The sequence below is a fragment of the Mastigoproctus giganteus genome, chromosome 14 (genome assembly GCF_048544385.1).
Source record: "Mastigoproctus giganteus isolate SK-2022 chromosome 14, ASM4854438v1, whole genome shotgun sequence".
Classification (NCBI taxonomy): domain Eukaryota; kingdom Metazoa; phylum Arthropoda; class Arachnida; order Uropygi; family Thelyphonidae; genus Mastigoproctus; species Mastigoproctus giganteus.
The window spans coordinates 84,574,784-84,601,095 of NC_143588.1; the positions used below are offsets into that span (position 1 = coordinate 84,574,784).

Consider the following 26,312-nt stretch of genomic DNA (forward strand, 5'->3'; position numbering starts at 1 on the left):
GCACATTACAAATATTGCTTCCTCTGCAAAAAACTTGGTTTTCTCTTTCGCTCTTGGCATTACTTTTCTTCCAGAGAGCTGTTCACTTGGTACAAATAGCAAATCCACTTTATCATGAATATTGTTCCCACATCTGTGGCGGTGCCCCCAAAACCTCTCTCAGGCTTCTAGAATCCATTCAGAAGAGGGCAGTTAGGTTAATTAATGACTCATCTCTAACAGAGTCTCTCCACTCGCTGTCTCATAGACATACTGTTTCTGCTGCATTCCTTTTTTACAGATACTTCCATGGGTGCTGTTCTTCTGAATTGGCTTCTATAATGTCTTAGTTTTCTTAAGACTAATTATATGATATTTATATTTGATCTAATTATATGTGATAGCAATTTTGTGGATAAAGCACTCCAATTAATTTACACTGGAGGGGAGGGATACATGTATACTCATGTCTGCTCAGTAAGCAGACTAGAAAACAGGGATAATCAGAGGAAACGATTGTTCCTCCTCAGTCCATAGTGATTCACTTCTTTTATTATGAATCACTGATTCTTTGGAAACTGTAGGTCAAAAGTGTTTTCTGACGTACAATTTTTGACCTAAAAAAACTTTATATTATTACTCCTATCTCACGACTTCTTTGATAGACTCCACAATACTTTTATAGAATCAGAGCACTTAAGCACCTTTTTTTTTTATATAAAAAATGCTTATGATGGGGTCCAAAGAATTGGAGTTTTAAAAGACTCATAAATTAGGACCGAGAGCATGTTCAAAAGGCAACCAGAGGGAGTAATACTTTTGACCTGATTATCAGCAGTGATTATTCATGCATTAAGAATTTGCAGATAAAGGAACCACTGGGTGACAGTGATCACAATGTACTGATGTGGGAATTACTTAAAGATGTAACTACCATCAAGGCTAAAGGGAAGGGCTTGTTCTTTCCTAAAGGTGACTACAGGGGTCTCAGACAGTTTATAAATTCTGTACAGTGGAATCAACTGATGGTGTTGCCAACGTTGAATTTTAAACAGGAAGCCTTCAGGGAACAATTTTGGAGGCTACTAGGCTTTTCATTCCAACTAAGAAATACTGTTCAAGGTTTAGGCATAAATGAATTTCAGATGAATTAATGAGGCTTGTGGCAGAAAAGAAAATGTATGGGATGCATATAAAGTATCAGGTGACACAGAAGCCTATGGCAGATATAAGCTATTTTGTAATCAAGTCACAAAGGAGGTTAGGTGGGTGACGGCAGATTACGAGAAATCTTTGGCAAAGGATGCAAAGAAAAACAGCAAAGAGTTCTTTACTTATGTAAACTCTAGAAGGAAAGGGATGAATCAGATTGTACCACTTAATATAGATGGGTTGACTATTGATGATCATGCTAAGGTAGCTGATAAACTGAATGAGTATTTTGCATCTACATTCACATATGAGTTATTTAATGAGGGGAGTGCCAGAAGTTTATCAAACTCTAAAAGGGAGCTAAGTGATTTTGTAATAACTGAGAGCAAAGTGGAGGAGAAATTGTTGAAGTTAAATAAAAAAAAAAAAAAAAAAAAAAGGCACCTGCGTGGACGGGATCTATCCAGTTATAATAAAGGCAGCAGCAAGGGAAGTAAGCAAACATTTAGCCATAATTATGAGAGCTTCCTTTGACTGGAGGTGTGCAAATGTATCACCAATTCACAAAGAGTTTCAAAAGGTGACACAAGTAACTATAGACCTGTTAGTTTAACCTGTGTTCCAGAGAAAATAATATCGCCCCGCAAATATCACCGAAAGGGATCGATATGGCGATCGAGGTGTTCTCGCCTGGGGAGGCTTTATCTTGGATGGACATACACAACTCCAGATACTGAAAGGCGGTACTGTAACCGGTGCATGCTACTGTACTGAGGTAATCCTTCGCCACGTGTGTCTGTTCTGAGGTGCCATTGGCCCCCGAGTTCATGTTTATGGATGATAACGTCACACCCCATCAAACTGCAGCTATTGATATGCTTTTGGAAAGTGAGGACATTGTTCGTATGGATTGGCCTGCCTGTTCCACCGATCTAAATCCCATCGAATACATATGTGACATTCTGGGGAGATGCCCATCAGCATGTCCACACCCACCAGAAAATGTTCACCAGGTGAAGATGGCGCTGACAGAGGAATGGACGATGATACTGCAAGAACTTAACAACATTGTTCTAAGTATGGACAGGCGGTGCAAAGCCTGCATCGACATTAGGGGTGGCCATATCTCCTACCGAGGACCACCTCTTCCCTTTGTTTAATCTTTGGCAGTGATGCATCTGTATCATGGCATCCAGTACTATGTTGCCATTTTTGAATAAAGTCCCTCTGTACCATTTTGTTTCCGTTGTTGTTTCCCCTTCATCATTTCTGTACCTCATGAGGTTCCTTTGGTATGCTTTTCCCATATCCAGGCCCCTCCTATGAGAAGCTACAGGTGAAAACTTGACTGGTCCTTAAATTTTGCACACCAGTGTATGATGTGGTCACAAAGGAACTGAATGCCAAAAATAATTTTGATATCATATACTTGGATTTCAGGAAAGCTTTTGATACTGTTGCACATGGAAGACTGCTGTACAAATTGGAGAGGTATGGCATTAAGGGAAAGTTGCTGCAATGGATAAAGGGATGGTTGAGTTGGAGAAGACAGAGTGGTAATCAATGGACACTGCTCTTCGTGGTCAAATGTTATTAGGGGAGTTCCCCAGGGTTTGGTGTAGGGCCCATTGTTGTTTTGTATAATTATCAATGATATTTATGAAGGTATATCGGGTTTAATGTCCAAGTTTGCAGATGATACAAAGATTGGCAGGGTTGTTAATGACAGTAAAGACAGTATGCTACTCCAACTGGATCTAGATAAGTTGGGCAAATGGGCTGAGAAGTGGCAACTGAAGTTTAACATTGACAAATGTAAAGTAGTGCATATGGGTAGCAATAACCCAAGAGAAATGTACCAACTGTGTGGTACTACACTCAGGGAAGTGGAAACTGAAAAAGACCTGGGGGTAATCGTGCAGTCAAATATGAAGTTTGCTCAGCAGTGCAGATGGGCTGCCAGGGCAGGTCATGGAGTCTTGTCGATGATATATAGGAATTTTGCTAGCAGGAACAGGGAGGTGATTATCCCGTTATACAAAGCAATGGTCAGGCCACACCTAGAGTATTGTGTACAGGTCTGGAGGCCTCATTTTAGGAAGGATGTAGAGTTGCTAGAACAAGTACAAAGGGTAACAAGATTGGTGAGGGGAACAAAGGGGTGCTCTTATCAAGAAAGGCTTAAGTTCTGCAAAGTGCAGCACCTGGACAATGGGCACCTGTGAGTTGATCTAATTGCGGTGTATAAGGCCTTGAATGGGATGAGCAAGCTGAATGCTGATGGGATTCTTCCTCTTGCTCAGATTAAGAATTTGAGGGGGGATAGATTCAAATTGAGGAAAGACAGTTGTAGAACAGATGTGCGGAAATTTGCCTTCAGCCAGCAGGCAGTTGATTAGTGGAACAGCCTTCCATCTTTTGTTGTGGAAGTTGATAGTCTAAATAAATGTAAGACTTAGCTGGACGGGTATCTGCAACGAATGGAGGGGTGAAATGGTAAGGGTTTTTTTTTTTGTCTGATGCTGTGTAAGCTTGCTTTCTTGCATCGTATGCCTCTACTAATGCTAAAATGACCATTGAAGTTTAACAGTGATAAATGAAAGGCACTACATTTGGGTAGTAGCAATCCCAAAATAACATACCATTTGAGTGGTACTAAACTCAGTAGTAGGGTATGAAAAAGATCTGGGGATAATTGCACACTCTGCAGTGCAAATAAATTGCTAAACCAGCTCCATCAGATTCTGCCAATAATATACGGGAATTTTGCCAGCAGGACTGAGGACATTATGATTCCACTGTATAAGGCAGTGGTTATACAACACCTAAATTACTGCTGTTTGTACTCCTAATTGAAGGATACACCTCTGTTGGAAAGAGTGCAGAGAAGAGCAACAAGATTAATCATGGGCACAAAAAAAAAAAAAGAAAAAAAAAAAAAGATATTGTTACCAAAAATGAGTGGGGTTGGGTAAATTTCAGTCACTGAAAACTAGGCATCTGAATACCTAACTGAGTTGTATAAAGCTTTTAAAGGGTTAAGTAAACTAAATAATGATGGAATAGTTATTATTCTGTATATTATTATTAATATTCATATGGTGCAAGGAAGCCCGAGGCTTATGCTGCATTAGGGGGTAAAAAAAAAATCTCAAGTTACCCTGAGAGAGAGAGAGAGAGAGAGAGAGAGAGAGAGAGAGAGAGAGAGAGAGAGAGAGAGAGAGAGAGAGAGAGAGAGTCTAAAGTAGAAAGGAATCACCAAGAAAGAGAAGAATGATGATATCCAGCTCAGGAGACCCTGGGTGTACCAAGCCCATGCTCACCAAATGTGAGCCCCCGGGGAAAAGTGGTGGTTGCAGAACTGACACAGAAATTTGCATACAACCAAAGGATAACTGATTGTTGGAACAAAGTTCCACCTAGTGTGGAAGTGAGCAGTTGAATAAAATTGAAGTGTTGGAAAATTACTGGAGAGAATGAACAAATGAAGTGGGTGATTTTTTATTTTATTATTTATTTATTTTTTTTTTGGCTGGCACTGTATAAGTTTTATTCCTTGCATCATGTTGCCAATACTAATATTCTTTGTATGACTAGGTGTCTTTCTTTGTCTGTACTACATAAAAAGGATGCAAATCCCACCATAACTAACCCCCCCCCCCCCCGATTGAATGTGACTGGTTCATACTGACCATGCTGCTTCCCTGTTGTGGGGGAACATGGTTCATTCCCGTCCTTTTACTGTTCACACAAGAAACAAACTCTTCAGTATTTTTCTTTGATAGACTATTTCATTTAATAAAATGAATACTGTCTTCTTCTAGTTTGTATACAATCTCATCTATATTTACACAGGACATACTACTGCTATGTTGATACAGAAGTATGTTTAGCTTTTTTAAAAAAATGAAAATCAACAATTCAAGTGATTGTATCAAAATTCTTATATAAATCATAAAAACATTTACACCTAATATTATTATGTTACTAAATGTTATAGTTCCCAATTCAGATTTTAAGCTTACCGGCATAAGACCTTTATGCTTTCCTTGATAAAATGAGGTAGCCTCTACATTTTCTGAATTCAGCAAAGAATCTAAGAACAATGCTGATCCCAAGGAAGGTTTTATATCTAGCTTATCTGAATTTATATTTCCATAACTCAGATGTGGTTGAAGACTATGAGTATGAAATTCCCTCTTTCTTGCATCAGCACAATTTCCTGTAGACCACATGCTGTTAAAGGTGAGATTAGCTGATCTAAGATTAAAAAAAAAAAAAAAAAAAAGAAGAAAAAGCTATACTGTGTATATACATATTTACAGAATAAAATATAACATTTACAGGGTTAAAAGTTTTCATAATAAACACAAAATAAATTTTAGATTTGAACTAGTAACTATGCACAAATAATTTATAAACCAACTTGTGTTAAAATTAAAAAGCCACTTACAGTTACAGATCACATCATGTTGGTTACATGAGCCATAGAAATTTATGATTAAATTTTTTTATTGCGTTGTCAATAATATTACTTTAAAAATAAGAAAGAAATTTAAAAAAAAGAGCTATGGGAGTAGCATATGCATGTATGCACAGGTATGTCTGTCAGAGGATTTAATCCTATGCTAATGAAAAAATTCCAGACCCCACTGTTAATAGTGTCGAGTCAGTTTGGTGTGACATAAGCATAGGTAAACCAAAATTGAGAGTAGGAGTGTGCTATAGGCCTAATGGCTCTGATGAGTATAATAAGATACTGTACAGGGAAATAGAATGGGCCAGTAAATCAGAGAGTCTTATAATGGGGGATTTTAATTTCCCAGATATTGACTGGAATTTGTGGGTTGGTCACTCACACACTAGCAGGGCTTTTGTGGATTTATTGGATGATTGTTTTCTACACCAGCATGTTCGGGAGGCAACTAGAGGGAGTAATACTCTTGATCTGATAATCAGTAGTGATTCTTCACGCATTAAGAATCTGCAGATAGAGGAACCACTAGGTGGCAGTGATCACAGTGTGCTGAAGTGGGATTTACTAAAAGAGGTAACTACCATTAGGGGTAAAGGGAAGGGTTATTGCTTTCGTAAAGGCGACTACGATGGACTGAGACAGTATTTAAATTCTATACAGTGGGGCCAACTGATGATGTTACCAACAGCAAATTCAAAATGGGAAGCATTCAAGGAACTAATCTTGGAAGCTACCAGGCTTTACATACCAACCAAGAAATATTGTTCAAGGTTCAGGCCTAAATGATTGTCAGATGAACTAATGAGACATATGGCAGAGAAGAAAAATAAATGGGATACATACAAATTAATGGGTGACATGGAAGCCTATGATAGATATAAGTTGGTCTGTAACCAAGTCACAAAGGAGATTAGGCAGGCAAAGGCAGATTATGAGAAATCCTTGGGAAAGGATGCAAAGAAAAACAGGAAAGAGTTCTTTACCTGTTTAAACTCCAGAAGGAACGGGATGAATCAGATTGGTCCACTGGATGTTGATGGTTCAACAGTTGAGGATCCTGCTCAGGTGGCTAACAATCTAAATGAGTATTTTGCATCTACATTCACACATGAGTTATTCAGGAAGGGGAATGTCGTAGGTGAAGTAAACATTGGCAGTGAGCTAGATGATTTTCTAATAACTGAGAGGAAAGTGGAGGAGAAATTGTTGAGGATAAACATAAAAAAAGGCACCCGGGGGTGGATGGGATCTATCCAGTTATATTAAAGGAGGCAGCAAAGGAAGTAAGCAAACCCCTAGCCATAATTATGAGAGCTTCTTTGAACTCAGGGGAGGTACCCATAGACTGGAGATGTGCAAATGTAACCCCAATTCACAAAGGAGGATCAAAGGCTGACACAAGTAATTATAGACCTGTTAGTTTAACTTCGGTTCCAGGAAAATTAATGGAGACACTGGTTAAAGAAGCACTGCAGGATCATCTAGACAAGAATTCAGTTATAGCTCAGACACAGCATGGTTTTGTTAAGGGCAGGTCTTGTCTGACCAATTTGATTGGATACTATGATGTAGTCACAAAAGAACTGGATGCAGGGAATAACTTTGATATTATATACTTGGATCTTAGCAAGGCTTTTGATACTGTTGCACATGGAAGACTGCTGCACAAATTGGAGCAGTGTGGCATTGGAGGCAAATTGCTGCTATAGATAAAGGGATGGTTGAGTGGAGAAGACAGAGAGTGGTAATCAATGGACACTGCTCAACGTGGACTAATGTTATTAGTGGAGTTCCTCAGGGTTCAGTATTGGGTCCATTGTTGTTTTCTGTATTTATAAATGATATTGATGATGGTATATCAAGCTTAATGTCCAAGTTTGCAGACGATACAAAGGTTGGCAGGGTTGTTAAGGACACTACTGATGCTATGCTGCTGCAACAGGATCTGGAAAGGTTGAGCAGATGGGCTGAGAGGTGGCAAATAAAGTTTAACATTGACAAATGTAAAGTACTACATATGGGAAACAGTAACCCCAGATCAACGTATCAGCTCTGTGGTACTACGCTGACAGTGGTAGAGAATGAAAAGGACCTGGGGGTAATTGTGCAGGCAGATATGAAGTTCTGTGAGCAGTGCAGATGAGCTGCAAGAGTAGCTCGTGGTGTCTTGTCAATGATATACAGGAATTTTTCTAGCAGGGATAGGGATGTGATTATTCCCTTGTATAAGGCATTGGTCAGGCCACACCTTGAGTACTGTATACAGGTCTGAAGGCCTCATTTCAAGAAGGATGTAGAGCTGCTGGAACGAGTACAGAGAAGGGCAACAAGATTAGTGAATGGAACAAAGGGTTGCTCTTATGAAGAAAGGCTTAAGTTTTGCAAATTACAGAGTCTGGAGACTAGGCATCGGCGAGGTGATCTGATAGAGGTGTATAAGGCTTTGAATGGCTTGAGCATGCTCAATGCCGATGGGATTCTTCCTCTTGCTCAGAATAATCACCCGAGAGGGCATAAATTCAAATTGAGGAAGAACGGATGTCGGATAGATGTGCGGAAATTTGCCTTTAACCAGCGGGCAGTTGGTTTGTGAAATAGACTTCCATCACTTGTTGTTGAAGTTGATAGCCGAAACAAATTTAAGGCTCAGCTGGACAGGTATTTCGAACGAACGGAGGGGTGAAATGGGAGTAGTGGTTGTGGTTTTTTTTTTTTTTTTTTTTTTTTGGCTGATGCTGAATAAGCTTGCTTTCTTGCATCATATGCCTCTACTAATGCTAATCCACAGCTTACAATTTTCAGGCCTAAAAACCTGGAAGTATATGCACTTGCATGCAACGATCTTCTAAACTTATGATAACTTCATACCTTGGGCTAGGCCAAGCTGCAAGCTCAAGAGCTGCTAATTTAAAACAAAATACATGATCACCATGCTATAAAAATGGTGACTATTTATCAAACATATAAATGTGCCATTCCACAGATATCTGATTCTGTACTTTTCAGCACTTCATCAGAAAGAAACCAGACATTAACAGAAAAATCAAAAGTTGAAAAAATTCCTTTTATTTATCAAGCTGGGTGCAACCATTTCAAACATGGGTAATAGAAATTATATTGAATAAAGACTGGGGGGCTTGTTTCTTATTAGGTTTTTAGGAGCATTAGCAACTAAGGCCATATTGCTCCGGGGATATGCGATGGTCATTCCCTAACCGTTCTGCATCCTCCATATTTGGTGGTCACGGGCTCGAACCCCGGTCTAATCAAGAAGCGTGTGCTGTGCACTGCTGTTCCTGCCCATATGGCTACAGAGGTGCCTTTTGAATAAAGACTTGGGGGCATAAACTGAGTTATGTTGATACTAAACAAATTCGATCACATAAGTAATAATGGAACTGAAACTGTTGGAGAATGGTGACACATTAGCAGAATAAACAAGCCAAAGTTATCAACTCTTTTATAGTTCTTTTCTAACCATTTTTATAGACTGGTTGTTGGTGATCCTATAAGTTGTACTAAATTGGATGGCCTCAAGCTTATAATGGCCCTGTGTATTATATTAGTTGACAAAAATGACGTTTCTCAACCTGCAAGTTGAAACACCAGTGGCCACAAGAAAAATCTGTGTAGATTGCTAAATTTTTGATAAAACAAAGGACTGCACATAAATACAATATTCTTGTTGATACTGAGTAAACAGGGAATGTAGATTGAATATATATATATAGGTGGAGAGTATAAAGCAGTGTCCCAGGTCCATAAACCGTTAATTAATTAATATTTTATACCATTAAAATCCCAAAAAAGTTGTATATACAGGGTTGTTAAAATTAAAGTATCCCTATGTAGAGGGCTCTGGAGTGAGTTCTAAGAATTGTACTAAAGAGAAATTTGGACAACAGGTACAATACAGAATGCACTTAGCATTAGCATTAGTAGAGGCATTTGATGTAAGAAAGCAAGCTTATGCAGCATCAGCCAAAAAAAAAAAAAAAAACCCACTTCCACCTCACCCCTCTGTTCGTTCAAAATACCTGTCCAGCTGAGCCTTAAACTTATTTAGGCTTTCAACCTCCACCACAACGGATGGAAGTCTGTTCCACCAACCAACCAACCGCTGGCTAAAGGCAAACTTCCACACGTCTATCCTACATCTGTCTTTCCTCAATTTGAATTTATGCCCTCTCAGGTGATTTTTCTGAGCTAGAGCTTGCATTTATTGGGGGGGGGGGGAAACGAGTACAAAATTTGTCACTATATGGCGCGTAACTATCTCAGTTATGATTATGCAAATAACGTAAATTATTTGCATAAGTTAAGTTATTGCCACAGAACCACTACTCAGCTCTACTGTACTGCATAAAAGCAAAGTATGTAGTCTCTTCAAAATCATACAGTAGATGTTTGCCTACACTACAGCAGCAATGCCAACAATGTTGCAAGAAAAGGTGCTATTAGTGAAGCTGTACTATCAGAACAGCAGCTTTGCACTCTGATAGCCACAGCTGTATCACAATGCAGCTGTGGCTATCAGAGAATTCCAGCTTCAGAAGTGCATAAGGCCCACGTGAACCTATGCCTGTTTGTGCTGTTTGCAAAATGATTGCGAAATTTGAAGTGACAGGACAACTTGGTGTTCAAACACGTAGAGGTCAAAAATGAGTAGACGCCTCTTGTGTTGAAGATGTGGCTATGGCTGTCATGGATTTATCAAGTCAATCTACATGTGGTAGCGCAAGTGTGCCAGCTGTTTCTCGTGAAGTGGACATGCCATATTCCACTGTAAGGCTAGCAATGCATCAGATGTTGTGGTGCTATCTTTACAAGATGCACATGCTACAGCAGCTAGAGCATGGTGATGCAGATATTCATTTCACATATGCACTTCAGTTTCTGGTGCAAATCACAGTGGATATAACTTGGCCATGGAATATCCTTAGGAGTGATGAAGCCCACTTCTGCTTAAACGGACAAGTGAATATACACACCTGTCGCATTTGGGCAACAGAAAACCCTCGAGTTATCCAAGATTGTTATTTGATTTTTAGGAGCATTAGCAACTAAGGCCATATTGCTGAGGGAATATGTGGTGGTCATTCCCTGACCTTTCCGCATCCTTCATATTTGGTGGTGACAGGATCGAACCCCGGTCTAATCAAGAAGCGTGTGTTACGCACTGCTGCTCCTTCCCACCTGGCTACAGAGGCGCCAGAGTTATCCAAGAGGTCCCATTGCATTCTCCAAAAGTGACAATGTGGTGTGGATTTACGACAACATTCATGATTGGGCCATATTTTTTTGAACAGTTAACACTGAGTGGATCCCACACCTGTTCCGTCACTGGACAGAGATATTATGAAATAAATGTTGGCAAATTTCACAATACCAGAGCTGCAGCAACATGGGTGCCTTCAGGATACCATATTCATGCAAGATAGTGCGCCACCCCACATCTACCATTGTGTCCAAAGTTTGCTAAGAAAACACTTTGCAGATGAATGGCTAATTAGTCGTTTCCAGACATCTTGGCCACCCCAATCACAGGACCTCACACCATGCGACTTCTGGTTGTGGGGTTTTTTGAAGAAACAGGTTTATTGGGAAGGATGTCAAACTCTGGCAGATCTGAAGGACAGCATTAGGCGTCAAGTGCTGGCAAAATGTGTTTCGATCTCAACCCATCATACGAGAGTAGCCTCCTGCAGGGAAAGTTTTTTATGGCTCCTGGAATAGAGAAGTTTTTTCTGTTTTATTAGCATTAGTAGAGGCATTTGATGCAAGAAAGCAAGCTTATGCAGCATCAGTCAAAAAAAAAAAATAAAAATAAAAATAAATAAATAAAAAAATAACCACGAAATACCTGTCCAGCTGAGCCTTAAACTTATTTAGGCTATCACCTTCCACGACAAGGGATGGAAGTCGGTTCCACCAACCAACCACCCGCTGGATAAAGGCAAATTTCCGCACGTCTATCCTACATCTGTCTTTCCTCAATTTGAATTTATGCCCTCTCAGGTGATTATTCTGAGCAAGAGGAAGAATCCCATCGGCATTGAGCATGCTCAAACCATTCAAGGCTTTATACACCTCTATCAGATCACCTTGCTGGTGCCTAGTCTCCAGACACTGTAATTTGCAAAACTTAAGCCTTTCTTCGTAAGAGCACCCCTTTTTCCATTCACTAATCTTGTTGCCCTTCTCTGTACTCGTTCCAGCAGCTCTACATCCTTCTTGAAATGAGGCCTCCAGGCCTGTATACAGTACTCTAGGTTTGGCCTGACTATTGCCTTATACAAGGGAATAATCACCTCCCTATCCCTGCTAGAAAAATTCCTATATATCATTGACAATACACCATGAGCTACTCTTGCAGTCCGTCTGCACTGCTCAGAAAACTTCATATCTGCCTACACAACCACCCCCAGGTCCCTTTCATTCTCTACCACTGTCAGTGTAGTACCACAGAGTTGATACGTTGCTCTGGGGTTGCTGTTTCCCATATGTAGTACTTTACATTTCTCAATGTTAAACTTCTTTTGCCACCACTCAACCCATCTGCTCAACCTTTTCAGATCCTGTTGCGGCAGCATAGTGTCAGCACTGTCCTTGACAACCCTGCCAACCTTCGTATCGTCTGCAAACTTGCACATTAAGCTTGATATACCATTATCAATATCATTTATAAATACAGAAAACAATAATGGACCCAATACTGAAATGTGAGGGACTCCACTAATAACATTAGTTCACGATGATCTGTGTCCATTGATTACCACTCTCTGTCTTCTCCCCCTCAACCACCCCTTTATCCATAGCAGCAATTTGCCTCCAATGCCATACTGCTCCAATTTGTGCAGCAGTCTTCCATGTGCAACAGTATCAAAAGCCTTTCTAAGATCCAAGTATATAATATCAAAGTTATTCCCTGCATCCAGTTCTTTTGTGACTGCATCATAGTATCCAATCAAATTGGTCAGGCAAGACTTCCACTTAACAAAACCATGCTGTGTCCGAGCTATAACTGAAGTCTTGTCTAGATGATCCTGCAGTGCTTCTTTAACCAATGCCTCCATTAATCTGCCGGGAACAGAAGTTAAACTCACAGGTCTATAATTACGTGTGTCAGCCTTTGATCCTCCTTTGTGAATTGGGGTCACATTTGCACATCTCCAGTCCATGGGTACCTCCCCTGAGTCCAAGGAAGCTCTCATAATTATGGCTAAGGGTTTGCTTACTTCCTTTGTTGCCTCCTTTAATATAACTGGATAGATCCCATCCACCCCAGGTGTTTATCTTCAACAATTTCTCCTCCACTTTACTCTCAGTTATTACAAGATTCTCTAGCTTACTGCCAGAGTTGAATACACCTCTGGCATTCCCCTCACTGAATAACTCCTCATGTGTGAATGTCGATGCAAAATATTCATTTAGTTTGTTAGCCACCTGAGCAGGATCCTCAACTGTTGAACCATCAACATCCAGTGGACCAATCTGATTCATCCCCTTCCTTCTAGAGTTTACACAAGTAAAGAACTCTTTGCTGTTTTTCTTTACATCCCTTGCCAAAGATTTCTAGTAATCTGCCTTCGCCTGCCTAACCTTCTTTGTATTCAGTAAAAGTATTCAGACACCACTGTAATAACACTGTGTACTGTGCCAAAGTTCCCATACATATATCTCAACACACCAATGTTGAGATATATGTAACTTGGTAACTTTATAACTATATAGTAAAACTTGAGATATATGTATCTTGGTATATGTACTTTGTAACTTGGTTACAGATCAACTTGTATCTATCATAGGCTTCTGTGTCATGTGTTAATTTGTATGTATCCCATGCATTTTTCTTCTCTTAGTTGGTATGTAAAGCCTAGTAGCTTCTAAGATAAGTTCTTTGAATGCTTCCCATTTTGAATTTGCTGTTGGTAACATCATCAGTTGGTCCCACTGTAGAGAATTTAAATACTGTCTCAGTCCATCGTAGTCGCCTTTACGAAGGCAATAACCGTTCCCTTTACCCCTAATGGTAGTTACCTCTTTGAGTAAATCCCACTTCAGCACACTGTAATCACTGCCACCTAGTGGTTCATTTATCTGCAGATTCTTAATGCATGAAAAATCACTACTGAGATTCTTCATGAGAATCTCACTGAGAATTTATTAGCTTAAATTGGCATATTAACTTATTTTATAGAGTAGCTTTATATTCCTAGTTACGATACTTAGTTTAAAGTTTAACTTAGATAGAGATTTTGTAGGTATTACTTAGTATCGGTAAGGGTATCAAATCCACGTGTTACAAGTTGCAGACCCGCTGAACGAGAAGTTTTTTAGTCATATTTAGCCGCTTTATTGACCAATTGTTATATCAAATTATTTTCTACAAGTAGCTTATAGACCTAGTCAGGATCCTTAGTTTATTCTGAATTGAGCCAGCGAGATTTGGAAGTTAATTAATACTTAAGTGTCTGTAGATTTACCCGTAACTTGCCGCCATTGTTATACGATACGTTATATCCCAAACTAGATAGCATTAGCTTAGTATAGTAAAACACAAGAAAGCAAAAAAAAAAAAAAAAAATAGAATATTAAAAATGGATATTTTCAAAAGTCAATGTGAAACTATATTTTGTAACACAGTTTTAAATTTTGGTAAAGCTACTATACAACCAAAAGTATTCAGACACCACTGTAATAACACTGTGTACTGTGCCAAAGTTCCCATACATATATCTCAACACACCAATGTATATTTCACAGTTCCGCGTATGCAGCAGCAGTAAGTTAGAAGACAGTATGGGTCATGAATAAGAACTTAAACCACTTTCAATGATGAATGATACAAGGGGTGATCATTTAATTTGCAGACTGGTGCAAGATTTTATGTTTACCGTGCAAACTTTCCATAACTGCTGCTACAGATGCTCTTTCTGATCGCTACCAAGCAGACTGTGTGCACATGCCAGTACTTGTCGAGCTAGTGTTGCGCGAAGGAAGTTTTTTAGTTGTATGTCACTAACAATCATTTTGAAGCAAGTATCATGTCAGACATACAGACTGAACATTATTGTGATTATTGTGCCAGACAGGGCTTAAATGCATCAGAAACAGTTAAAGAGATGAATGAAGCATATAGTATTGAGTGTCTTGGTAGGATGGCCATATTTAAAGGCACAAGCGATTCAGTGAAGACCGTGAGTCTGTTGCAGATGACCCAAGACCTGGTCATCCTTCCTGCTTAACAACTCCTGAGCAAATTGCAAAAGCTCAAGAAATCTTGGATGAAGACAGGAAAATTACATTTCATGAATTAGCTGTTAGAATGTCCATTTCATACAATAATGCTCACAATATTGTGAAAGATCACCTGAAAATGTCACAAATCTGTGCCTGAGGGATTCCACACACACTGACTCCAGAATAAAAACAGCAAAGAGTAGACTTGTACAAAAAATGCTTCATCGTTTTGAAACACTGGATCAAAACTTCTTAAATTAAATAGTGACTTATGATGAAACTTGGATTTTTCAATATGATCCAGAGACAAAACAACAGTCAAGTGAGTGGAAGCAATCACTCACTTGAAATTTTGAGCTTCTCATTCAGCTGACAAACAAAAGGTTCTTGTGATTTTGACATAGAAGGCATTCTTGATACACATTTTGTGCCTCATGGAATAACTATGAATAAGGAAGCATACTCTGAGGTTCTCAGAGTCAAACTTAGCTATGCCATTCGTGAGAAACATCAAGGACTTTCTGGTGTGATGTGGTTTCTTCATCAGGACAATACCAGCTCCCCATATGGCTAATATTGTGCAGCCAGTGATTCGACCACATCCCCCTTTTTCACCGGACTTAGCCCCATGTGATTTCTTTCTGTTTCCACATTTAAAGAAAGCTCTGAAAGGCGAGCATTTCGCATCCGACAATGATGCTCGCAGATCCACAATGAAAGCGCTTCACAGTCTTTCGAAAAATGGCTTGCAAGAAGTATTTAATGGGGGTATGACAGTGGAGAAAGTGTGTAAAGTTCAAGGGAGAAATCCACAGAAGATTCAGATGACAATTAAGAAAGAATAATGCACCAGTCTGCAAATTAAATGATCACCTCTTGTAGTTAGACACCATCAGTAGCCTTTCTATGCACGCAACTACAACTTATCTGAACATCCCAAAATCCATTTTTGCAAATGTTATCCAAAGATGGAAGAATGCATGTGATCTGTTGATGGAGGGGGATCTGGATCACTTCACAAACTCGGAGAACATATTCAAACAACTATAAAGAGCGCAGTTCATGCTCCACATATGTTGTCTACATAAAACAGGTCCTTGAGGCCGTCTGTGACAACCACAAGGACTTGTTCGTTTGGGCATGACAAAATACTGAAATTTGATCCATTTGACATCTGAGTCAAATGGATCAATTTCAGCAAAGTCCAGTCATTCAGCAACAACCAAATCCTCTGCTTCCACCTTCACTATAGTGGGACAGTTAGTAACCTTGGATATAACCGTGTGCAAGTCATGAAATATGGCACCTGGTATACTGGAGGTGACCAGCTAGGTGTGAACCAATGTAAGAAGGGGTCAGGTTTGCTGTCCACACCACACAGAGGAATGCCACCCCTCTGTGTTACCAAGCAGTACTGGGTTGTAGCCGACTCTCATTAACTGGTGCAATACTACCACTTTCCATAATGGAGGCTTGAAGTGGCGAAACCCATGTTTAACTCTAGAACAAAGCTCTAGCAATCCCCCCATCTCTTCCATCATAGAGTGATCGATTTTTTTTTTTTTTTTTTGAGGATACAATAAGCATGAAAAGATCCAATCTACTTTACATTTCGAGGGTACAGGCTCTAAAACGGTGTTCGCAGGGCAACCACTAGATTGTCCACCGGACCAAACCTATTGGTAACTCTCTAGGTAGTATATAATCCCACTACCTCTATCCAAATCAGCTAGTATATAATCCCACTACCTCTATCCAAATCAGCTAGTATATAATCCCACTGCCTCTACTCTGGAAGACAGTGAATGGAGGGAGTCTGAGTAGTATATATGCAAGAGACATTGTCAAGGCCACATTATGTCAAGGAGCTGGGTACATTCTTCCATGTGTATGGCATTTCCAGAAATTTACTTCATATATCATATCATCCCCACCTTTTCTTCCTATTGAATATATCATGAATAGTCAAACTAATTGAACAAACTTATCTGTGAAAAGATCTAAACCTTGCAAACACTTCGTTTTTTTTTCATTTCACAAATATATGTGGTCTCAGTTCCTATCTCAATGATGTCCATTTCCACTTACAGTCTGCAAAGCCCCACTTACTTTTTCTGATAGAATCCCAATTATCGATTGATTCAACCACTGCTCATCTTAGTTTCCTAATTATTCACTGTATGATTCCTTTCACCTAAAGGTAGTACTTGTGCATATATCCGCTCTGATATTCCCTGTCAGAAACTTAGATCTAAACCTCCGAAAACACTTCATTTTTCATTTCACAGATATATGTTGTCTTGGTTCCAATCTCAATGATATCCATTTCCAATTAGAGTCTGCCAAATCCCAAGTGACTCTTTCACGACAGAATCCCAATTATCAGCTCATCTCAGTTGTTCTAATTATTTCTTATACGATTCCTTTTGCTTCAAAGTTAGTACTTCTGCATACGTCTGCTCTGATATTCCCTGCCAGAGACTTAGTAATTTGGAATCTCCTCTTTTCGATCTTCTTTGGCTTAAAATCTCTCTACCCCATTCTGTCCATTTCAACTTTGCCTCTATTGTTCTCTAAACTCCATTAATCACTTGGACATCTAACTTTCTTTCTTTGAAAACTGACTACCTACAGTTATACTTTCCTAACAGTGAGGTAATTTTCCTTGGTGACTTTAATGTTCACAACTTCAAATGGCTTCCATTTTGCAGGCTCACGGACCCAGCCTGTCAAGATGCTGAAGCTTTTGCAATTACTTATGACCACACTCAGATTGTTAATTTACCTACCAACGTTAACCACACAGCCAATACTCTTGATCTTTTTCTGAAAAACCACCCTTCCAAGTACACAGTCAAGGTGAGTGGTCCTCTAGGCACCCCAGAACACAACTTGGTGATGGTCTCTTCTCCTGTGACCATTCTCAGCCTCATATTGTTTGACATTACAAGAATGCAAAATAGGATGTCTGCTAGATTTCCATTCTCCCTTTCCTAGGTTGGATTACTGTTTTAAATCTTATGATGTCAATGTTTCCTCAGATCGTGTCAGTGAAATTATTCTTATAGGGATGAAATCCTATATTCCACACTCCACTTTAACATCATATCCTTTATCAAAACCTTGGTTTTCCAATAAAATGTGATAAGGCTGTTCATCAAGATAAGAATGTTGCATATTGCAATCGCTTGCATTCAAATCTCCAGGTACATTTTCTGCCTATACCAACGCTCACAGCAGTTATTAATAATAACTGCTTTACTGATCACAGTAAAGCAGTTATTAATCAGTCCAAATGGTAGTCGAGCATTCTGGTCTCTTGCCAAGGCAGCAACTTTTGCCCACCTCAATTAAAACCTGCTGGTTCTATTGACACCTCAACTAAAGATAAAGCCAACCTGCTAAAATCTTACTTTTCTTCTAACTGCACCTGCCGGTATTGCACTATCTCGGGCGGGTGCGAGATTTTCGGTGGTAACTACACCGGTACAGGATGACAGTTGACCCAGGCTCAGTGCTAGGGATGGGCACCAGGCAGCAGCTGCCCATATTTTGGCTGCACCCTGGTGGCAAAGTGGCCTGATACAAACAATACAACACACATTAATATTTACACACATATACTTACACTTTTTCAGGCCCATTATGCAGAGTTTCTGCACCATAGCAGAGTACAAAGGTAAATTAAGGAAATTTATGGAGTGGGTTTCTGCTTCAATAAACATCAGTGGACCCATTGCCGAACTATACTTAGACAAATTAGAAAAGATCCATCTTGATCCATTTTTACCACAGATCACATATTACGGAAGATATCTGGATGACATTCTAATTATCACAGATCATTTGACCATAAACAATATTCTTCAGGTTTTTAATAACATCCATCAGAGATTAAAATTTGAATTAGAAATTGAAGCAGAAACCCACTCCATAAATTTCCTTAATTTTACCATACACAGATTAGGACAAAAACTAAATTTCAGCATATACAGAAAAACCCACTAATAAGGGGATGCTTTTGCATTTCCACAGTTATCATCCCCAACCATACAAACAATCGGTCATGCTGAACCAATTTCTTAACGCCTTTAAATATTCTTCCACCCAGATTTTTCTAACCACTGAAATAAATGAATTAACTAGAAGATTCTCAAATAGGGGTTACCCACTAACCTATATAAACAAAGTTAAACAATAGGCCGTGATAAAATAAATAACAACAACCTCGCAACAAACATTGCACAAAAATCTGACAAGACCAAAATACATTTCATCACCATTCCATATGTCGAGTACTGGTACAATAAACTTAACCAAATATGCAAGGGAACCGACATGAAAATCATAGCAAAACCCTTGAACAAATTATACACATTCTTCAGAAATCGACCTTCAAATACCAAATTCCAATCACAGTATGACCTTGTATACAGCATCCCATGCAAAAATTGCGATGCTGTTTATGTAGGATCTACCATGGGAGTGGCACAGCTTCGAGCAAAACAACATGAAGCTTCTGTGCGGGCGGGTCATTCAAATGCATTGGAACTTTCGTTCCACGCAATAAATAAATAACATTCATTCAGCTTTAATGAAACAAAAATTATAAATATTCAACACAACTACCACAAACTACTTATTGCAGAAACCTTAGAGATGAAACTACATGAAACTTCAATATCCGTAGGCCATTCCTATTGTCCGACGATTGGTCACTTATATGCATGCGTGAAGAACATTACAACATAAGGCAAAAGTTTCGGATTTATTGTGAGTTGCTCTATTCCTGTGAACATGATGCCTGAAAAGTTCTAGTTCGACTTAAGGAATGTAGAGAATAATCCCCTCCCCCCAATATCCAATTTTATTAGAGCCCTAAATTTAACTCTAAATTCTAGCTATAGGACCAAAAGAAATAATCGGTCCATATTTAATAAACAGTTTAGACCTTCAAAATCTAATTTTCCACGTAATGGTTTCCTTGCTGCCAGAGGTATGGTGTTTGAAGACAGAAGTCTTGAGTGCTCATTGTTGAGACTGCACAGTCTGAATACTACAGTTCTGACAGTGGGGAAGATGACCCACCTGTTTTGCAAAATTTATATTGCCATCCTCAAGAATTATTAGCGAGTTGGACTAGGAGAGTTGGAAAAGAAGCTTCCTATATCTAAAATAAAGGTAAACCCTGTTGATTTATAATAATAAAATTGTGTGTATAAATAAATGTAATGGAAAATTTTCTTCTAACTCTTGTACTGATGATCCCATTACCACCCTCTACTATTCCCGGTACACTCCACTCAATTCCTCCTGTGGTCTTCTGTGAAAAGGATGTCAGAAGAATTTTTAACAGTTTTGATGTATTTCTCCACTTGTGCTCAAAACTAGTGCACTTGAGCTTACTCCTTTCCCGTGTCAACTTTTTATACTTTGTTATTCCACTGGTGTTTTCCCTTCAGTCTGGAAATTCCTCATATTTAGCCAGCTCCTAAAAACAGTAACAAATCCCTCCCATCCAATTAATGTCCCATTGCACTTACTTCTATGTTTTCTAAAGTACTGGAGAAATCCATTAACTGCCAATTCCTAAACTATCTAGAAACCTTCCACTGATCAATGAATGCCACTTCAGATTCCATCATTCGGTCCACTAGTGATATACTGGCTTATGTTAACCTTGTATGGACAAATTCAATGGAAAAGTTTGGTGAAACTCGAGCAGTTGTTCGCGAAATTTCAAAGGCTTATGATTATGTTTGGCATAAAGGTCTTCTAAATAAGCTTCCATCTTATGGATTGTCCCACAGACTGGAAAAATCTTATCCATAGTTTGCCTGATGATAGCACTTTGCATTTCACCTTACGGATTCAGAAACCTTTCTCTGCACAAACAGCTTCAACTTCTCAAATATCCACTACAAATTCACTAAATGCTGATTTCCAGGTAATTTTCCAGTGGCGCAAAGATTCTCGAGTCAGTATCCTTTTAATGTCCAACTTCAAACTCACAGAACCAACTTTTCTTCCTCCTCATTTATTCCTTCAACTTGTTTTTTGAAACCTCTCTTCACATTTATTTCCTGAAAATCGCAGCTACATATATTCAAGTCTAATGTCAACAAGTATCTTCTTTCATCTTTTTAACTGTAAAAAACCCATGCACAGTGCTAAGGATATATAAAACGCGTAGGTACGCTGCCCAAATTTTCCAACTGCTAATTGTTGCCAGCACCAGTTCACGTGGTTCACCTCGCATGCCTACCACACCAGGCATTCTTTATTAATTCTTGTTGAAGAAATGCAATCTATGCCTGAAAGCTATCAATGTATGTTTATTTTATGTCTTCAATTTTAATAAACCATTCTAGGTTTTAAGAAGTGTAAAAATGGCTGAACAGTGTGTAAAAAAATGTAGAAGAAATGCTAATGAAACATTAGAGGGGAGATCTAACAGATTAAGAGACCGAAATGAGACTATGCCTACGAAGATGGATAGAAAACACTGAAGAACGAGAAGCAAGATTGGAAATGAGAAGACGGGCGAAAACGCCATAGGACTACTCAAATAGAAGTACCAGATGCAAATAATCAACAAGCTGTAATTAATGTGGAAGAGCATGACATACGAAATATGTATTACAACTGTGAGCATTGCAATGCAAGATATTGGGGACATGAGTTAAACGCATCGAATAAATACACTAAATGCTGTCACGATGGAAAGGTTTCACTTGACCCAGTACACCTACTCTATTATGAGAGCTGCTTACAGAGGATACACGTGTAGCAAATAACTACAGAGAACATATACAAGAGTACACTCAGCAATGGTATTCACATCAATGGGTGCAGAGATAAATCACCACCTGGAAATGGTCCATACTGTTTTAGAATACATGGCCAGATTTGCCATTTGGTCTTACCGCTAACAAATAGGCAAATAAGCCAGGATATGGACATCTTTATATTTTCGATTCTGCTGAAGCAACAACAAAACGGCTTGAAAAACAATCAAACCAAGGGTGTATGGCCGAAGTAATGAAACAATTGGACGAGATGGTTAAGAGATGATATAATGCACCTACATCCAAAACGGAGGTTGCTGCAATATTTGTTGGAGAAGACGGGGAGCCACCTGCAAATAGAGACATGCATATATCCCACAGGTAACTACTGTAGAATTAAATCACTGCTAAACATGAATGGTGAAGACTGAAGGACCTAGATTAAACTATTAACACCATAATCAGAAAGATGCCGTATGTTACACTGGGTACAACTAGTGTAGTTATAAACTGCTTATCCTCCACATGCACACTCAGTCCAGTTGGTGTTTCCTGCATTCCTTTTTATCCTTGAACACCTAAGGATACAGCCAGAATTTTAAAGAGTTATAATATCAAAACTACACAAACTCCAGTATAAAATTGCAAACCGTATATCTCCCCTCCAAAAATACCCATATCAGCAATGAAGAGGAGTGGAGTAATTTATCATATTCCCTGCAGGGATGGTAATGCAGGTACATCAGCAAGGTGATCCATTCTATGGAGGATCAACTAAAATACTACTGTGATGCTATCAAGAAAAAATTCTATCATTAATTAACTACTTTTGAAGTGTGAATGTGTTGAATTCTTGAAAAGTAGAAATTTGAACAAAAATAGAATTTCCTGTTTGCACTAATATCCCTCTTATTGGTTAAAACGATTTTGTTGGCACTATTAGTTATCCTTTTTCACTGATGGTTTTCAACAATTTCTAACATTCACCAGAAGAGGTACAGGTTAATATTATGCACGGACGCCATTATGTGAAGTTTTAAGAAATATGATTTACAAGGAAAACAATTTATCAATGTTGGGGGTGGGGGGGGAGTTAGTTTATTTTGATACTCCAGATAACAAAATATAGTCCTATATATAGTACAAATGTTTATAAAACTACACAAACTAGCTGTTTCTGGATCACCTGTGCAAATTTTATCATCAGACAAAGGTGGTAATTTTATGCAACTAAGATGTGTGTTAAGTTTCCTCCATAAAACAATGTCCATCCAATGTGCAATGCCATGCAAGAAAACATTTTAACAATATCAATAGCTAAAAAATCTAATTTTTGACTTTACAACATTCTTCATCTTGAGTTTTCACAATGAATTTTATACAATATATGAAAGGATTAAATTTGGAAAGGTAATTTTTCTTGAAATATTCAACATGCAAGAAGTACTAACGTTGAGGTTTAGATGACATTTTTTATAACTTAGAATAAAACATAATTCTTTATATATAATAATTAAAACTAAATATGACAGCTTTCTTACCATTACAAAAACCTGCACCCAGTTGTAGAGTGCTTATTTGTTTATATGATTACAAATACACAAACATAATGGTAGAAGATAAAATGCCATCAGCACTGCTGAGTCCTGGAGAACAGGTATAAAGAATAATATACATGCATATACGTGCTGTTTATAGAAATGTCATTTTATTGTGGAGACAAGACGTTGAGGCACAACAAAAGAGGTGACACCTTAGCAATAGCAGATCCGTTACTTTTGGGGACCTAAGCAGTAAAATCCATTTTTGTTTCTGCAAAACAAAATGCAGTGTCATTAGATATAATTTTGGAGGGGGGCACGCAGCCACTTAAATTATAACAAAATATTTAAATGCAGATCAAAGGAGGGCGAGGATGAATCATACAAGGACATTTCATGTGAAATTTGCTCAGAATTCAAACAAGTTTGCCATAAGTGATTACTGATAAAACTTGGATTCATTACTATGTTCCAGAAACCAAACACCTATCCACAGAGTGATATCACAAAGAACGTCATCACTACAAGAAATTATGAAGAGTGCCTTCAGCCACAAAGGTGATGAGATCAATTTTATGGTAAAAAGAATGGGTGATATTCAGTGACTATCTTCAAAAGTGGATCCTTTATGGGTGAATATTAATTCTTCATTGCTATTGAAATTTTCAATATATTTTTAATGTATGATAGTTTTTTTTGGAACCTCATACACAAACATATACATATCATAATTTAATTTCCATTCATTAAATTCTTGTTCAGTATTATTTTGATACTAATTTACATTGGTATCAAAATAATTTGAATACTCACTGGTCAAAGTTAAAAACATCTGAACTTCCTTGTAATGCCATGGAGTCTGTCTGGTCACTGCTAGTGCTGAACTGATCGTCATCCACAATTTTAGCTACCAAATCATCAAGGGCAGAACGATCATTTAAGACTGTTCCAGGAATAAAATTCGCGACGGATTCATTTATTTGTGGAAGCTGAGTAGATGATGCCACAAGATCAGCAACTTCATCGGAGCATGTTCGTAAACAACTCTGAAATAAAAATGTTTCTATAACTAATTATCTTTGTTAAAAGCATATTAATTCTAAAATAAGGTGAATAACTAAATAGCTATACAATTTTAAATAAAAAAGTTTCAAATTAATGAATACCCACATTTTTTTAAAAAAAACATAGGGCAACAAAGTTACAGTATTTCATACTTATAAGTACAAAATCAATCAGTTAATCAGAAATCCAATTATATCAATGAACTTGAGACTGCTTTAAGCATGCTGACATGCAAGACATTTTATTTTATTATTATTTTTTTTTTTATCTCAGAAAAACACAACCCAAATATAACTAATATCCAAAAGTTGTCTTGTATCAGGCTATGAAATATTTTTAATATCATGAAATCACACAGAAAAAAAAATATATAAATATAAAACACTCGTGTATATACTGTATGTGAAGGTGTACTTGTTGTAGTAGTACCAAGACCTACCGTGGATGGCTGAAACCGCAGATATAAGCGAACATCTTTCAGTCCATCTACCTAATATTTCCAGATGAAAATATTAGGTAGAAAAGTGTTAATTGCTAAATGCAAGGTACTTAGTGAAGAATGAAAAGGCCATAGGGGTAATCTTACAATCTTACAAAGTTCTCTGAGCAATGCAGATAGGCTGCTAGGGCACTCATGGGGTTCTGTCATTTACATTAGCATTAGCATAGGCATATGATGCAAGAAAGCAATACCTGTCCAGCTGAGCCTTAAATTTATTTAGGCTATCAACTTCAACAACAAGCGATGGGAGTCTATTCCACAAACCAACTGCCCGCTGGCTAAAGGCAAATTTCCGCACATCTATCCGACATCCGTCCTTCCTCAATTTGAATTTATGCCCTCTCAGATGATTATTCTGAGCAAGAGGAAGAATCCCATCGGCATTGAGCATGCTCAAGCCATTCAAAGCCTTATACACCTCTATCAGATCACCTCGCCGATGCCTAGTCTCCAGGCTCTGTAATTTGCAAAACTTAAGCCTTTCTTCGTAAGAGCAACCCTTTGTTCCATTCACTAATCTTGTTGCCCTTCTCTGTACTCGTTCGAGCAGCTCTACATCCTTCTTGAAATGAGGCCTCCAGACCTGTATACAGTACTCAAGGTGTGGCCTGACCAATGCCTTATACAAGGGAATAATCACATCCTTATCCCTGCTAGAAAAATTCCTGTATATCACTGACAAGACACCATGAGCTACTCTTGCAGCTCGTCTACACTGCTCAGAGAACTTCATATCTGCCTGCACAATTACCCCCAGGTCCTTTTCATTCTCTACCACTGTCAGCGTAGTACCACAGAGTTGATACATTGATCTGGGGTTACTGTTTCCCATATGTAGTACTTTACATTTGTCAATGTTAAACTTCATTTGCCACCTCTCAGCCCATCTGCTCAACCTTTCCAGATCCTGTTGCAGCAGCATAGTATCAGTAGTGTCCTTAACAACCCTGCCAACCTTGGTATCGTCTGCAAACTTGGACATTAAGCCTGATACACCATCATCAATATCATTTATAAATACAGAAAACAACAATGGACCCAACACTGAACCCTGAGGAACTCCACTAATAACATTAGTCCACGTTGAGCAGTGTCCATTGATTACCACTCTCTGTCTTCTGCCACTCAACCATCCCTTTATCCATAGCAGCAATTTGCCTCCAATGCCACACTTCTCCAATTTGTGCAGCAATCTTCCATGCGCAACAGTATCAAATGCCTTTCTAAGATCCAAATATATAATATCAAAGTTATTCCCTGCATCCAGTTCTTTTGTGACTACATCATAGTATCCAATCAAATTGGTCAGACAAGACCTGCCCTTAACAAAACCATGCTGTGTCTGAGCTATAACTGTATTCTTGTCCAGATGATCCTGCAGTGCTTCTTTAACCAGTGCCTCCATTAATTTTCCTGGAACCAAAGTTAAACTCACAGGTCTATAATTACTTGTGTCAGCCTTTGATCCTCCTTTGTGAATTGGGGTTACATTTGCACATCTCCAGTCCATGGGTACCTCCCCTGAGTCCAAAGAAGCTCTCATAATTATGGCTAGGGGTTTGCTT

General features: G+C 38.5%; 1 protein-coding gene across 1 annotated transcript in view; it reads right to left on the minus strand.

Moving 5' to 3' along the window:
- The window catches only part of LOC150075308 (uncharacterized), a 142,935-nt gene extending 118,833 nt beyond the window's left edge, over positions 1-24,102 (minus strand). Inside the window, exons 1-2 of the mRNA XM_090388440.1 lie at positions 23,994-24,102; positions 5,157-5,391 (exon numbers count right to left, since the gene is read on the minus strand). Of these exons, the coding sequence (XP_090244566.1) occupies positions 5,157-5,391; positions 23,994-24,034 (276 nt within the window). The 5' untranslated portion in view covers positions 24,035-24,102. The remainder of the gene's footprint in view (positions 1-5,156; positions 5,392-23,993) is intronic.
- Between the last annotated feature and the right edge of the window lie 2,210 nt (positions 24,103-26,312).